At 35.3% G+C, this 14,884-nt stretch overlaps 1 protein-coding gene across 1 annotated transcript in view; it reads left to right on the forward strand.

The window, feature by feature from the left end:
* LOC144850611 (neural-cadherin-like) overlaps window positions 1–14,884 on the forward strand; it is a 29,941-nt gene that overhangs the window by 3,112 nt on the left and 11,945 nt on the right. The window contains exons 2-18 of the mRNA XM_078707937.1: window positions 4,474–4,662; window positions 5,317–5,557; window positions 5,718–5,913; window positions 6,088–6,196; window positions 6,825–7,205; window positions 7,353–7,585; window positions 8,199–8,475; window positions 8,984–9,159; window positions 9,420–9,748; window positions 10,140–10,353; window positions 10,973–11,156; window positions 11,643–11,786; window positions 12,278–12,594; window positions 12,922–13,201; window positions 13,376–13,585; window positions 13,692–13,945; window positions 14,419–14,627. Coding sequence (XP_078564063.1) covers window positions 4,474–4,662; window positions 5,317–5,557; window positions 5,718–5,913; window positions 6,088–6,196; window positions 6,825–7,205; window positions 7,353–7,585; window positions 8,199–8,475; window positions 8,984–9,159; window positions 9,420–9,748; window positions 10,140–10,353; window positions 10,973–11,156; window positions 11,643–11,786; window positions 12,278–12,594; window positions 12,922–13,201; window positions 13,376–13,585; window positions 13,692–13,945; window positions 14,419–14,627 — 3,943 coding nt within the window. The remainder of the gene's footprint in view (window positions 1–4,473; window positions 4,663–5,316; window positions 5,558–5,717; window positions 5,914–6,087; window positions 6,197–6,824; window positions 7,206–7,352; window positions 7,586–8,198; window positions 8,476–8,983; window positions 9,160–9,419; window positions 9,749–10,139; window positions 10,354–10,972; window positions 11,157–11,642; window positions 11,787–12,277; window positions 12,595–12,921; window positions 13,202–13,375; window positions 13,586–13,691; window positions 13,946–14,418; window positions 14,628–14,884) is intronic.

Below are 14,884 nucleotides of genomic sequence, written 5' to 3' on the forward strand. Positions count from 1 at the left end.
GTGATTGGTCAAATTACTTGCGCGTACGTACTTACGCTGCGTCCTGCTGCTGGAACCAAGCTTAAATGTCTTACGTGACCTACGGTGTTTGGAACATCAATTATTGTAATATTTTTGTTATTAACTGTTACATTTTTGCGCACATATTTTTATCCCCCCTTCTGCAAAATTTCAGTTTATGGAATGTATCGGACATCAATCATTTCTGAATCTTAAGTGTAAGGTTACACACATTTGCAGACACACATTAGTAACACTATATCATAAACCATCAACAGTAGGCCTACAGTTGTTATTGATGATATCGTGTGGATGACTCCACGTACGTACGATAACTTTGGCACTTGACTGGTATGTTCACAGCAAAATGTTTTAAAAGTGTATATAGGGTCATCTCTTAAATGTATAGTGCTGACTCGTGTATAAATTATGTACATTTTAAAACTTTAAATCTTGAAACTATAGTATGTTCAGAAGTTGTTTTTCATGATCGCCTCTGACGTACGTACGAAAATAACTTGTAACACAGTAAATGTTTTGAAAAAAATTGTTTTAAAATTTATAGAGGGACATCTTTTAAGCTCTGTCTACACTATCAAACTAGTTTGACAAAATTGTAGTGATATGCCCAAATATAGTAGTGATATGACATCATCATGTTCATATATGGGCACATCACATTTTTTGTCACATAAAGTTTGATAGTGTAGACAGAGCTTTATACAAATGTATATATATAGCTACTAATATACGTGAACCCTTAAATTATAAACTATGGGACGACATTTTACATCCGTTCCGCGTAATACCGATTCCCTGTACTGTGATTAGAAGCATGACCCTGTATTCCATTTAACCATAAAATAATTCCATTATTACAAACTTTATGTGACGCGGCACATGTAAAATAATACATACTGTAGATGTAATAGTGCAATACCAGGTAGATAACATAGTGTATGATATCAATTGCTAAAGTACAGTTAGAATTATTCTTATCTCCCTCCACTTCTGATTGCCATATCATCGAACCTCGTCATCGGTCAGTCCACCTGGGTGCTCATCCATTGCATCACTATATAACGGCATGTAAAGTAAGATTATTTCATATAGGTCCTATAGGTCCTGTTTTTGTTGCTAAATAAATATTTCACATAGATCCTACATATTTTTTTTTATAAATACACAATATCTGATGATTACTATTTTATCCTATTTTAGTGTGATTTTCCGTTTTATTGTTTGTTATATACATATATGGAATTTTTATTCTGAAATAAAATGATCAATCAATCAATTACCTACATTTAAACTTGTTGGTATACTTTAGTTAAGTCCCATATTCTTATTGTGGTTATTTAGCTTGGTTTCGGCATCGGACGCAACGTAACAACGTAGGTAAAACGCAAGTGAGTTGACCAATCATAAACGACAGCTCAGTAATCCATGTCGTGATTGGTGGTCACAATTGCGTTGCGCTTACGTCATTGCGTTGCGTCCTACTGGTAATTTTATACGCCAGTGAGTTTTGCTATTCATTTAGAGATCTCGTCAAAATTATTCTACTACAATTACTCCAGTAACTACATTTTTACTGCACTAATAATAACGTATGATTTTCAATTGTTTCAATGTACAGTATATATGTGGCAGTCACAACATTACTAGCTGTATGTATCATAGGTCTACCAAAAAAAAAATGAATATAAAGGGTTCACACAATAAGCAAAGTTACAGCAGTAACTGCAGTAATATAATTTTAAACAAAGTTCCTTATGTCGAGAAAAATTCAAATCGACATAATAATATATGTATTTCCTTTTTTGGATATGAATGCGCATATTCTATGTACTGTTCTGTTTGCTTTTTACTGTGCAATGTGGACATAGTGAGTTTTAGTGTTTATTCAAAGCAGACTACAACACAATTGTAAAAGTTAAGTTTGAATAATCATGGGGCGTTGTATTCAAACATGACTCAGCTTTGCAAATATTTATCACATTCAATAAATAGTGGTTACTAATCATTGTTAGAAAGCTTATTCAATTTTTCCTTTGTGATTATGTTTTTCATTTCATTTCCGTCTGTTGTAACCACCATTATGATGACGTCACCAGATTCGTAGAAGCATTACGCGCTTTGAATATGGTGGTAGGTTTCGGTTATGCAAGTTTTACTAATTAAAGAGACGGTTGATTAATTAAGCTAAGTATGCCGATCATCGACGGTTAAACTACGGGTGTGTAGATATTGTCTTTTTCAAGTAGGCCTAGGTGACGTGTGAAACGCCATATGTGCCAAAAAATTACCTTTTTACTAATAATATTAATTCAAAACTCAGTCTAGACATAACATAGCAATATCTCAAAAATGTCCCAAACTTCGCCCCGTAAAAATATGCTAATGTAACTTGACGTATTCAGAATGATAACATTGTAACGTTTACACTAAACTACGGGGTGCCATGATCTATTTTAAAACATAACATACGCAATGTCTCAGAAATGTCCCAAACTGCGCCCCGTAAAAATATGCTAATGTATCGTGACGTATTCAGAATGATAACATGTAACGTTTACACATAAATCAAATTTGATTAACGTATTATCAGTTAAACTTAAAGTCTGTGTTTATTGAATAGATTACTGAAGTGTTTTTGTGTTACATTCACATTCCTGGGGCATGAGTGCAGTGTGGTACGGTATGAGTGTGATTGTGGCGGATCCGAAAGAAGATAACAGGGGGAAACCAAATAACTAATTAGCATAATTATTGTTATCAAATGTTATTGAGATTTCATTTTGATTACAAAATGAATGTGCATTATGTTTCTGTAGGCCTACATGTTAATTGTATGTCTATAGCCCTGTGTCAGACTGTTCCGGGGACTGTTCCTACCCGCGCCAAGCGGCTCACAAGCACCTTAACAGGCCTGTAGGCCTACATCATGGCACGTCTCTTAATGTTATTTATATTGACTCATCTGTAGTGGCTTTTAAAACTTGGTTTTCACTAGGATCCAACGCAAGGACACGTTGTTCTAGAATTTTAAAAATCTTCTTAACAGAGTGCGCCCCGTATATTGACGTAACCACAACGCATGTATTTGACAAATCACGATGGGATATGATTCATGATTATTTATCGATTTTGATTGGTCAAACTACTTGCGTTGCGCTGACATTTCTACTTGTCACCATGGTTACTTGCATTCGAATCTGACTTAATTTTTTGAATTAGGCCGTGTTTCCGCAGCCAAAAATTAACCGGTAAAAAATAACCGAAAAAAATTAACCGATAATTAACCGATAAACTGCCTGTGGAAACGGGGTTTAACAGATTCCACTCGATAAAAATTAGCCGATAATTATCTCATTCAGATCAGATAATTATTGGATAAATGCGATAATTTTTAACCTTTGACCTGGGGGACAAATTGTTGCGTTGTGATTGGGCATCTGGTTGTTTTATTAATGACTGATAATTTACCGATAACTTTGTTTTTGCGGAAAAACACGGCAGAAAAAAAACTTTCCGGAAATTTGTATGAAAGTTTCATCGGATTTCAAGCATAAACAATAACAATTTACCGCAAACTTTTTTCATAGATTGTTCTAAAATTAGTTAAAGCGAAAGCGTCATTTTCAGTAAACCATGTTAACGATGCCTTTATATATTCCTTTTTATTAATAGTTTTATGAGATTTAAAATAAAAATATTATTATTACCATAATTACTGTTAACATAGCAATGGCCCGGTACCGGTACTTATATATTTATTATATATAATTTAATAACTTATAATAACTACAAAACCGAAAGAGCGACTTTTTGAAGTAACGATAAGGAAACGATGTGTTATCTGTCGATTTAGTCCTAATGCGATGTTATATATAGAATACAAAAGCACCGAAACAATGATAGAAACAAACTGACGCGACATTCGAAGTATTATAAGGAAATATATCACAGTAACTGTACAACTAATCTGATTACCTTTTGTAAAATAGGCCTAGTTTATTTTATGATGTTTTAATTTTTATATTGTAAATGTTGTTACTATATTTGAAATGTTGTAGTTTATATTTTTGACCATGCACTTTGGAAATCAGTAGGCCTACATTTGTGTTGAAAGTGTAATTCGATTAAAAGAAAGACTTAATAAAGTTTTCAAAAGCTGTAACGGTCATTGATAAATTGTGATCCGCGTGATAATGCTCTGTTCAAAATGACACACTCTTTCGACGATTGCGGAAAGCAAAAAAAAGAACTGACAACTTGCTTCGCTCTCATGATGTTAAAAAAAAGTCTGATATGTGCCCAAATATGGTAGTGATATGCCCAAATATTGTAGTGATATGTCATCATCGTGTCCATATATGGGCACATCACATTTTTGTCACATAGCTTAACTTTGTATCTCTGCCTTGTTTAAAAATAAATGTTAATCTATTTTTATCTATCTTCTCATAGGTTCGTCAGAATCCGTGCAATTAACATTCAACGTACTGGATGTAAATGAGCCACCTGAGTGGATGATGGAGTATGAGCCCTACCTTGCTGTGACGTCAGAAAATGTTGTCAATGACGTCACGGTGTACACATTATATGCACGTGACCCAGAAGACCCCGATACAGAAATCGTATATGGTCTGTTTAGTGGTAAGTTTAAAATCTGGAAAATATAATTCATTAATTCAGTCTTTTACTTTTAAAATTAACACTAACAATGATACATCATCATACACGGTAAAACGTAGACAAAAATAGATAGTGATGTCTAGCAGACAACAGTTAAGGGAATGATTTAGAGTATTCTGCCTTAACTTAAAATAACAAACAAATAAACATAGGCAAGTATACGCGTGTGACTAGACTATGCACTGATTATGTAATTCGGTGGGTGATCGGATTTAGTTCGGTGAGTGATCGGAGTATGTTCGGTGAGTGATCGGATTTAGTTCGGTGAGTGATCGGAGTATGTTCGGTGAGTGATCGGAGTATGTTCGGTGAGTGATCGGAGTATGTTCGGTGAGTGATCGGAGTATGTTCGGTGAGTGATGGAGTATGTTCGGTGAGTGATCGGAGTATGTTCGGTGAGTGATCGGAGTATGTTCGGTGAGTGATCGGAGTATGTTCGGTGAGTGATCGGAGTATGTTCGGTGAGTGATTGGATTATGTTCGGTGAGTGATCGGATTATGTTCGGTGAGTGATCGGATTTAGTTCGTTCGCACTTTTTAGTTTGTATTTATTGAAAGTAGGCCTTCTGTCAAATTTTATGGATAATGAATCCTAATAATTCTTTTGATCACCAGATAAAAGCAACATGTTTGGCGTGGATCCAGTGACTGGTAATGTTTTTATCGAGAAACAGCAAGGGAGCTCATTTGTGGACGGCGAGGAGTACGTCTTGACAGTAACGGCATCAGAGAAGAACAACGCCACAAGAGAGGCTGCCGCTGACATCCGGGTTAAAGTGGGAGAACGCCCTCCTCAATTCACCAGAGAAACGTATAACGTAGTTATAACGGAAGAAATTACGTCACTCCCAACAAAGTATGTATATTGTAGTCTTATACTGTAAACCTTTATGTTTTTTTGAAATAACGATACGGCATAGGCCTAAATAAGTGTAGGTTTACATGCACGTTGACTTTCTGTTTTCCCTGGCGTTGGTAGGCCCAAATCAAATCATTAATTAATTGTATTGTTTTAGTTTAATCACAGTGCAGGCGAGATCGTTTAATACGGACCCCGTGACTTATTCAATTTCCGATCAACCTGCGGGAACTAACCATGCGATTGATCAAAACGGATTGATAACACTATCGACAACATTGGACAGAGAGATGTTTAACAGCTATACTATAATGGTTAAAGCAGTTGATTTGATCGGCGAGAGTATTTGTGAGGTAAGAGATGTCTATACATACAATAATTAGTTAATATACAAGTTTTCGCGAGTTTTTCCCGATCGGATGCTCGTGAAAACGTAAATCTTTAACCACGTGTTCGAGAAAAAAAGTAAACAAATATTACGTAATCGAAAAAGTTTACACTTTATTGTGATTGGTTGTTTATTTCAGGTACACGTGACTGATATATTGGACATAAACGATAACGGACCAGTTTTCAGTCAATTGTTTTACGCTTTCCGAGATATTCCCGAAAATTCAGATTCAGCAGTTGGCCAAGGTAAAATTAAAAAAAAAATCCATTTGTTTCAGGTTATGTTTATAATGTCAACTCGTTGAGAAATAGGTGAAGCTTGGCTCTTTAGTAGACCGTCGTTCCCTAAAGGCTAAGCCAGGCCAGGTGGTGGTGATGAGGGTGATCGAACTGGACCTGCCTGGCCTGTTGGTCGCTTTCTTGTCAAACCTGCATATGTACACACAATGTAGGCTTAGGAATTTTGATTGAGTGTTGTGACAGAGTTTACTGCTAGACTTATACTATATATACAAAAAACAATTATTGAACAAGAATCTAGGAAAAATAGGCCTGTTTTTTAAAAGGGTAAATATGCACAAATAAACAACAGGCACTCCAGACAACTCCATGCACTGACCAACACTGCCTAGTCTAGTGACCGCCTAGTAGCCACATACTTCTACAACATTGAACAACAACATGATATAGACTAAAGGCTAACTAAGATTAAGAATATATTATTAATATATTATTAATTAGCATAATAAATTAAAGTCTGTACGTGAATCATTATTCAACGCCTTGTTATATTTATGGTTATTAACTTATATGTAATTTTGGTGGTAATTATTAATAATATACATAATTTATATTTTATTTGTTGTATTAATAGTCACTGTGACTGACAAAGATGGAGAATACTACGGATCACTCCTCCTTTCCCTCTCAAATGGCGTTCCATTTAGAATTGATGAAAACGGCACCATCTTTCCCACAATGCAACTTGACTACGAAGCAGTTCCTATGTATGAATTTGATGTCACTGCCGTTGACTTGGGCGGAAAGTCGGCAACGTCGCAAGTCCAAGTTGACCTTATGAATGTGAACGATAACAGCCCAACGTTCAGTCAGTCTAACTACACCTTTGATGTTGACGACACGGTGACCTCCGGTTACAAGATCAATACGATTTACGCGTCCGATAAGGATGGTGATTCGGTTACTTTTCGGAAAGTGTCTGGGTCAAACCTGTTTGATGTCGGTCAGTATACAGGTAAGTAATAGTAAAATCGTAAAACTGGTGAGGGGGGGGGGGGGGGATGGTGAAGGTCTGGGAAAGAGCACCAGCCCTTTGCTTTGAAGTCTTATCAAACAATTCTAAAAATAGCATTCAAATTTTATTTAATTTTGTTCCTGTCAGGTGTTGTATCACGAACATCGATAGCAGGAGCACTAAGCGAAGCTTCATACATACTAACGATAGAAGCAGTGGATGACGGTTTGTGTTGTAATCCTGTCGTCACACTGTCTTCAATGGCTACTGTTACTATCAGCATCAACGACATCAACGATAATGCACCAGAATTCCCTGACTGCGATTTGTATGATGCGTCTGTAGCAGAGGAACAGGAAAGAGGTGCATCTGTTCTTGAAGTAAGTTAAAGTAGATTCAGAGTTCTCCCCAATGAGCATTAGGAGAACTTGTTAGATTTTACTATAAGTTTCTTTTATTCATCAAAAAAAAGAAAAACAAGATTTTACTATAAGTTTCTTTTATTCATCAAAAAAAGAAAAAAAACCCATTAATATAACATTATTGAAATAATGGATAAGAAGGAAGTCGGAGAGAAAAGGCAACTTACATGCCTATTGTGCTCAACTTCCAACTACTATTAATTCTTGTGCTAAATTTGTTGTCAATCATAATATCTTTATGATTATTAAAGCCTGTTTTCCTGTCGACGTTATCGTAAACAATAATTGGCGATCTTGACATTTTAACGATTTACAGGAAAAGGTACTCGCTATCGTTATCATTTCAACTTGATCGTTTCAAACGATCATTGTTGAACTGTTAACGCAATGACGATAGCGTCGAATAACGTCGACAGGAAAACAGGCTCAAGTTATAAAATATTAAAGCGGTAAAATTAATTGAAACTTGTGTTGGAAAAGCCAAAATCGTTATAATAAGATACACATGAAGCACCCCCTTAACATTTTGTTGTGTTTTGTTTCCTTGATCTATTTTTTATTTATATATCAGGTAACAGCAACCGATGCAGACCCGGGGATCAATGGAGTGATTTCATTCTCTCTTGTAGAGAGTGAATTAAAACAAGGATATTTTGAAATAGACACACTTAGTAGCGGTGTAGGTCTGTTAAGAACGAGAAGACGATTAGATCGTGAACAGGATAAAACTTTCTCTCTGACGATACTTGCCGAAGACAGTGCGGAATATGGGTTAACAGGGTTTTGCCAGATAACGGTTACCGTTGACGATGTGAATGATGAAATTCCAATACTAAGTCCAACATCAGGTGATAAAGATTTTACTTCCATCATCACATCATCTGTAATCCCTCTTATTAGAGTGTGCTGTTTGCATGCTATTGGTGTATTTTGCTAGGGCTGAAGAGTCCAAATCTAGATTGACATTTCCTCTGGTGATATACTGTATGAACTCATCAATGACGACCTAACTAGGTCACGTCAATTGATATGGTCGTTGTTAACACCTAGAAATATATCCCAATATCTAGTATGCGCTTCATTAACATGACATAGCTTGAAGGCTTCCTAATATCTAGTGCACATGAGGAATCTTTCGTTGTATTAGGTTGTGTGTGTGTGTGTTTGTTTCTTTTTATATTTGTTAGTTAGCACGATTATTCAAAAAGTTATTGCCTGATTTTCATAAGATTTTAAAGGATGGTTTCATAGCTTTATGAGAACATGTGATTCAATTTTCATATGCCTAGGTGGAGGTTTGCGCTCCCTGAGTGCCCTTCAAGTTACTGAATTTTAATTGTTTGTTTTTTCCTATAGTTACTATCCAGGATACATTAAGTGTTGGCAGTGAAGTGGTTAAAATTGAAGCTTATGACCCGGATGAGGAAGATCAAAATGGTTTAATTTACACATTGGGACAGACAAGTAGCGAGTTTCTACTAGATACAGATGGAACTCTTACAGTGAAGTCTCCACTTTTAAATGCAGAAAGGGTTAGAATTTATTTTTTACTCAATAAGCAATTGTGCTCTTTAACCAATAGTATAACTTAAGCCCTGTCTACACTATCAAACTTTATGTGACAAAACAAATGTGATGTGCCCATATATGGACATGATGATGTCACATCACTACCATATTTGAATACATGGTCAAGACCAACCACATTGAGCATATCAGTGCAAGCATATTGTATAGACGATTGTTGTATGCATCAATTTTACGCATTTTCTACATTTTTTTTTGACTTTAGAATATTGAATTAACAGTGACAGCAAGAGATAATAACCAAGAGATTATCCAAGACGTGACATCAACCATTGACATCACGTTGGTTGACAATCAAGCCGGCGCACCCGTGTTTTCTCCAGTCGACGCTGTGGATGTTGATGAAAGTACACCAATTAACACTAAAGTGTTTACTGTTACCGCGACGACGTCTGATCCATCGTCAACCATAACATATCTGCTCATTGTCGGGACTACTCCTGAAACAAACCGCCCTCGTAGTTTCCAGATTCCCGACCCTACAGTAGGAGCCGTACATGTATTTGACAATTTGGATTATGAAGAAGTTCAAAGGTTTGGTTTATTTAATTTTACACTTAATTGTGCGTTGTTCTACAGATTTTAAAGTTTTATTGAGTGAATTTAAGATTTTTTTTTATTATAATCATTTTCACTATAAATGTTAATCATCAAAATCATATTCTTGACAATCCTTTTCATCTTTATAATCATTTCTATCTTAAATATCATTCTGTACCCATTGTAGTTGTGCCTACCTTTCCAATATTAGACTTGTCAGCCACATTCAAGCATGCAGTAGGATGTCCTTCATAATTACCAAAGTAAAACCAGGTGATAACTGATACTTGATGTCAAAGGTCACATTGTATCATACTGGTAATATACCTAGGTCATACGTGAGGTTTTTTCAAATTCAGATTAAATTTATGAATTTTATTTTTAGCTACGAACTGCTAATCCAGGCTACTGATGATAATTCTCAATTAGCTGACTATATAACCGTGACAGTTAACATAGTGGATGAAAATGACCGTACACCCCAGTTTGACCTGTCCAAGTACACGGTCAACCTAGTAGAGGGAGATTACGCCGGCCAAAATAAGGAAGTTGTTACAGTTCATGCTGAGGACACAGACACAGTAGCAGCCTATAAAACTGTAAGATCACATTGTATCATTAAAACTAAGAAATGCGGTAACGATACACAATTTTAAGTCTTCTCTAAAAAAATATTTAATTCAAAAAGAAAAACCTCAACGTTTTGTATAGTATTGTAGGCTATATTTTTGTATTTATGTATATATATTTTTTAAAACATAGTTCATCCATTTTTCTTTTCCATAAATGTTTTTTTATAATGTTTATATGAGGGCCCTTTGATTGTCAGCATTATGCTGTTTAGGGTCACCCTCACTAAATAAAGGTTTAATAAAAAAATAAAAGTGTAAAATCATCTTAAACTCCAAACTATCTCTACTAATTACTTAATCACTATTTAAGCAATAAGTTATTTAATTTTAATTTTATGTCTGTGGCCAAGGATTACCAATAGTAAATTAATCACTGTCCTATCAGATAGGTGGTCATCCCCCTATTTTGTAAACCCCTACTCGTCTCGAATGTTGAACTGGGTTCCTTAAAGTGCACACAGGTAAACTGTGTAAACACTGAGCCTCATGCAGATGTTGTTGGCTCTTTAGGTACAGTAAATGGCGCCCCCGCCTTAACCGCTTGGCCATTTTACTCAATATTATCACTGCAATTTTTTTTTGGCAGGTTACTTATGCACAAGATCCAGCAAAAGATCCCCAACCTTTATTTGAAGTAAATCCAACGACAGGAGAAATAACTACTAATGGAAATTTTGATCGAGAGGCAATTGATGGGTATACATTGTTTATTATCGCAGAAGATGGCGCCCCCACTGCTATTCCACCAAAGAATGGGGAACCTAATAGAGGTATAGTTTGCTACGTAAATATTTAAAATTTAACAGACATGAAAACATTTTTTCAATCTCAAAATGTGCGAGAACATTGTCAAACTCAAGATGTGTGATGTAGAACTTGTTTTCAAACTCACCATGCATGAGAACATTTTTTCAAACTCAGGATGTGCGAGAAAATGATTTTCAAACTCAAAATGTGTGATGTAGAACTTTTTTATAAACTCAACATGCATGAGAACATTTTTTCAATCTCAAAATGTGTGAGAACATTGTCAAACTCAAGATGTGTGATGTAGAACTTGTTTTCAAACTCACCATGCATGAGAACATTTTTTCAAACTCAGGATGTGCGAGAAAATGATTTTCAAACTTAAAATGTGTGATGTAGAACTTTTTTATAAACTCAACATGCATGAGAACATTTTTTCATTTTTTTTAATGCATTCCTTTAAAGAACTTAATATAGATAATTGTGCACTTTTTTATTTCTTTTTGTAGCTACTATAACTCTGCGTGTTGAGATTATCGATATAAATGATAACAACCCATATTTTGATGATGTGGAGTACAGCGCCAGCGTGATTGAGAGTGCTCAGATCGGCACCGTCGTCACACGTACAACCGCAACTGACAAAGACGAAGGTATGATTCAGCTTAGGGACCATGTCAAAATGATTCTACTGCAGTAACGATTTTTTCGTTTACTCTTGAATCTATTTTACCCAGTGAATGCAAACTTGAAACAAATTAAAATCATACATTGTTGTAGAAAAGAAATTTAATTGCTGCAGTAACTGCAGTAGAATCATTTTGAAATTATCCATTATGAAATTGCAAATATTTTTTCGGCTGAGATCTGGATCAGCTTGCACAAATTTTCAGTTAAACATTTCCGTGCCGACTCTCTTAAAAATGATTCCTATATGAAGACAACTATCTGAACCAAAGTGTGTCCACTTACAAGACAAGTGTAAAGCTTTGTCAACACTATCAAACTTTATGTGCCCATATATGGTAGTGCTATGCTCAAATATGGTAGTGATATGACATCATCATGTCCATATATGGGCACATCACATTTTTTTAACACATAAAGTCATTTCAATGTATTTTTAACTTGTTTTGTTTTTCAGATAGTGAACTAAACTACTTAATAGCTGGCGGGACCACCTACTCCCGTGATAACCCCGGTGGTTCCCCATATCAAAACGCGGTCTTTGAAGTAGATTCCGACACAGGCGACATTAAAGTAGCTGTTATGCTGGACTTTGAAAGCATCGAGAGGTACGAGCTAGACTACGTAGTAACAGACGGTTTGAATGAAAACTCAACAAGACTAATTATTAATGTCGAGGATGCAAATGATAATATACCAGTTTTTGATCAGGCTGTGTATACCGTTGATAATTTGAAGGAGGAAGATGCCAACGAGATGGGTGTCATTTTACAGGTTAGTTTAAACCTTTTCAAAATTTTATTTAATATCTATTGTAAACTTTATTTCAGAAAATCAGAAAAATTTGAATATAATTTAACATAACTGAACAGTTTCTAAGAAAGTCAATTTGCCAAAGGTACTCGATTAAGGCAAAGTTTAATCAAAAATACTAAGAAAAATAAAATTGTCTGATACTGTACAATTCAATGATTGGTTTGTGATCTCTCTCCTCTCTAAAAAAGTAGTATCATTTGCTAATTATCGACAATTTTACAATTTTTTTTAAAAACTTTTTTTTTAAAAACTTTTTTTTTAAAAACTTTTTTTTTATCTGAAAAGGTGACGGCTACCGATGCTGACGCCCAATCTGGGACGATCACATACTCACTTGAGTACGAAAACAGCGCTTATTTCAGTATTGATCGATTGTCTGGAGAGATACGACTGCTTCAGGCTTTGGACTACGAATACAAAGCGGAATGGCATTTCCTTGCCATAGCTGAAGACGAAGGTGGAAGTAAGGGCGCAGCAGATGTGGTCATAGAAGTCGGAGATATCAATGATAACCCTCCTGAATTCAATGAGGCTGAGTATGAAGGCGAGATTGCTGAAGGAACAGGTACATGCACTAATAGATAAACTTTATTTGTAAAAAATGTATTTGTTCAAAATTTTATAGTGCCTTCTATAGTTTAAAATGCTTTCATAAGACCTCCAAATATTTCATTTTCCAAATTAGGAGGCCTGGATAGTGTAGGCTACAACTATTTAAATATTTTTATTATTCATACAGGTATTCGATACGTAATGACGGTGGAAGCATCAGACGCAGACTCCCCCGCCAACTCTCAAAACACATACAGTTTGGTTGATGACTCCAATACCTTTACAATTGATCAAGACAATGGTGACATATCCACCAGGGATGTTGAACTTGATCGGGAAATTAGAGATACTTATTACGTTGAGGTTATTGTGCAAGATCCAGATTTGCCACTCTCAGGTATGTTACGGAAAATGTGCATTTACAATGTTTAGAATGACATTTTTTATTTAAAACTTATTATTGTATTAATTGATAATTTTTGTATTAATTTTTTTCTTTTCAGCAACTGCTACAGCAACTATCATTGTGACAGATGTAAACGATAATTCACCAATTTTTGACCCAACTTCGTACGATAAATCTGTTCCCGAGTCACTGACCCCTGGCGATAAAGTGTTAGAGATTTTCGCAAGTGATGCTGATGAGGGAGTCAATGCGGAGCTGGATTTTGTTATTACGAGTGGAAATGTCGATTCTAAATTTGAAGTTATTCCAAACCCAGTCAATAAACAAAATGCCGTTATTTACTTAAAGAATGTAAGATTTTACAATGTAATGGTAAAATAAAATAATCTTAAAGTTGGTTCTCAGTACTGTACTGCGTCACATCATAAAAACAATGTCACATGTGATCCTGTATCTTACCTACAGTTTACACCCTAGAAGCTTATTTTCTATATTCATGTATGAGTAATAAGTTTTTTCTTTTAAAATTAGGCCCACTGGGCTTACTTTAAAATTCAGATGATAGGGAATTGAAGCACATTTAGCTAAATGCCTGATTTCCATATGCGTATCACTCTATCTATCTTTTTAAAGATAGGTGTCATTATGGCCATTCATGAATATTCATAGGTTATTCTCTAATTGTGTAGATATCTAGCAATTGGAAGCGCAACAAGATTGGGTCGCAGTCAAATTGGCAACTGAGTGAACTTGGCTTTTGTCATCAAGTTTTACCTTCTTAAAACTCCTGTAAATTTCAAAATATATTTATTGTTTTTGTACAGGAACTGGATTTTGAAACCAATGAAAGGTATACACTAACAATTCGTGCTTGCGATCCTAATACCTGCGCAACGGCTACCGCAACGATACAAGTAACAGATGTCAATGAGCCACCAGTCTTTGATCCAGCTGCATATTCAGCTGATGTCACAGAAGGTCAAACCACTTTTACCATTACTGTGACGGCAACAGATCCAGAGTCAAATGCAATGTATGTAATAAGATTGTAAACTTTATAATAAATCTGAAAACTGAAAATCAATCATTATTCTACTGCAGTTACTGCAGTAACAGACATTTACTGCAATGAAGTATGATTTTAAGGTTTTAATGGAGAAGTTTATGAGGCAGTCACTAATAAACAGTGTGTATGACTATCCCCAAAAAGCTTGCTAAATAATTGCAAAAACAAGTTATAGAACAAAAACAAACTGTAGTTACTGCAGTAATACTACTGAAAAGCTCAGA

Source organism: Antedon bifida, chromosome 8, assembly GCF_963402885.1.
Source record: "Antedon bifida chromosome 8, ecAntBifi1.1, whole genome shotgun sequence".
In the NCBI taxonomy this organism is placed as follows: Eukaryota; Metazoa; Echinodermata; class Crinoidea; order Comatulida; family Antedonidae; genus Antedon; species Antedon bifida.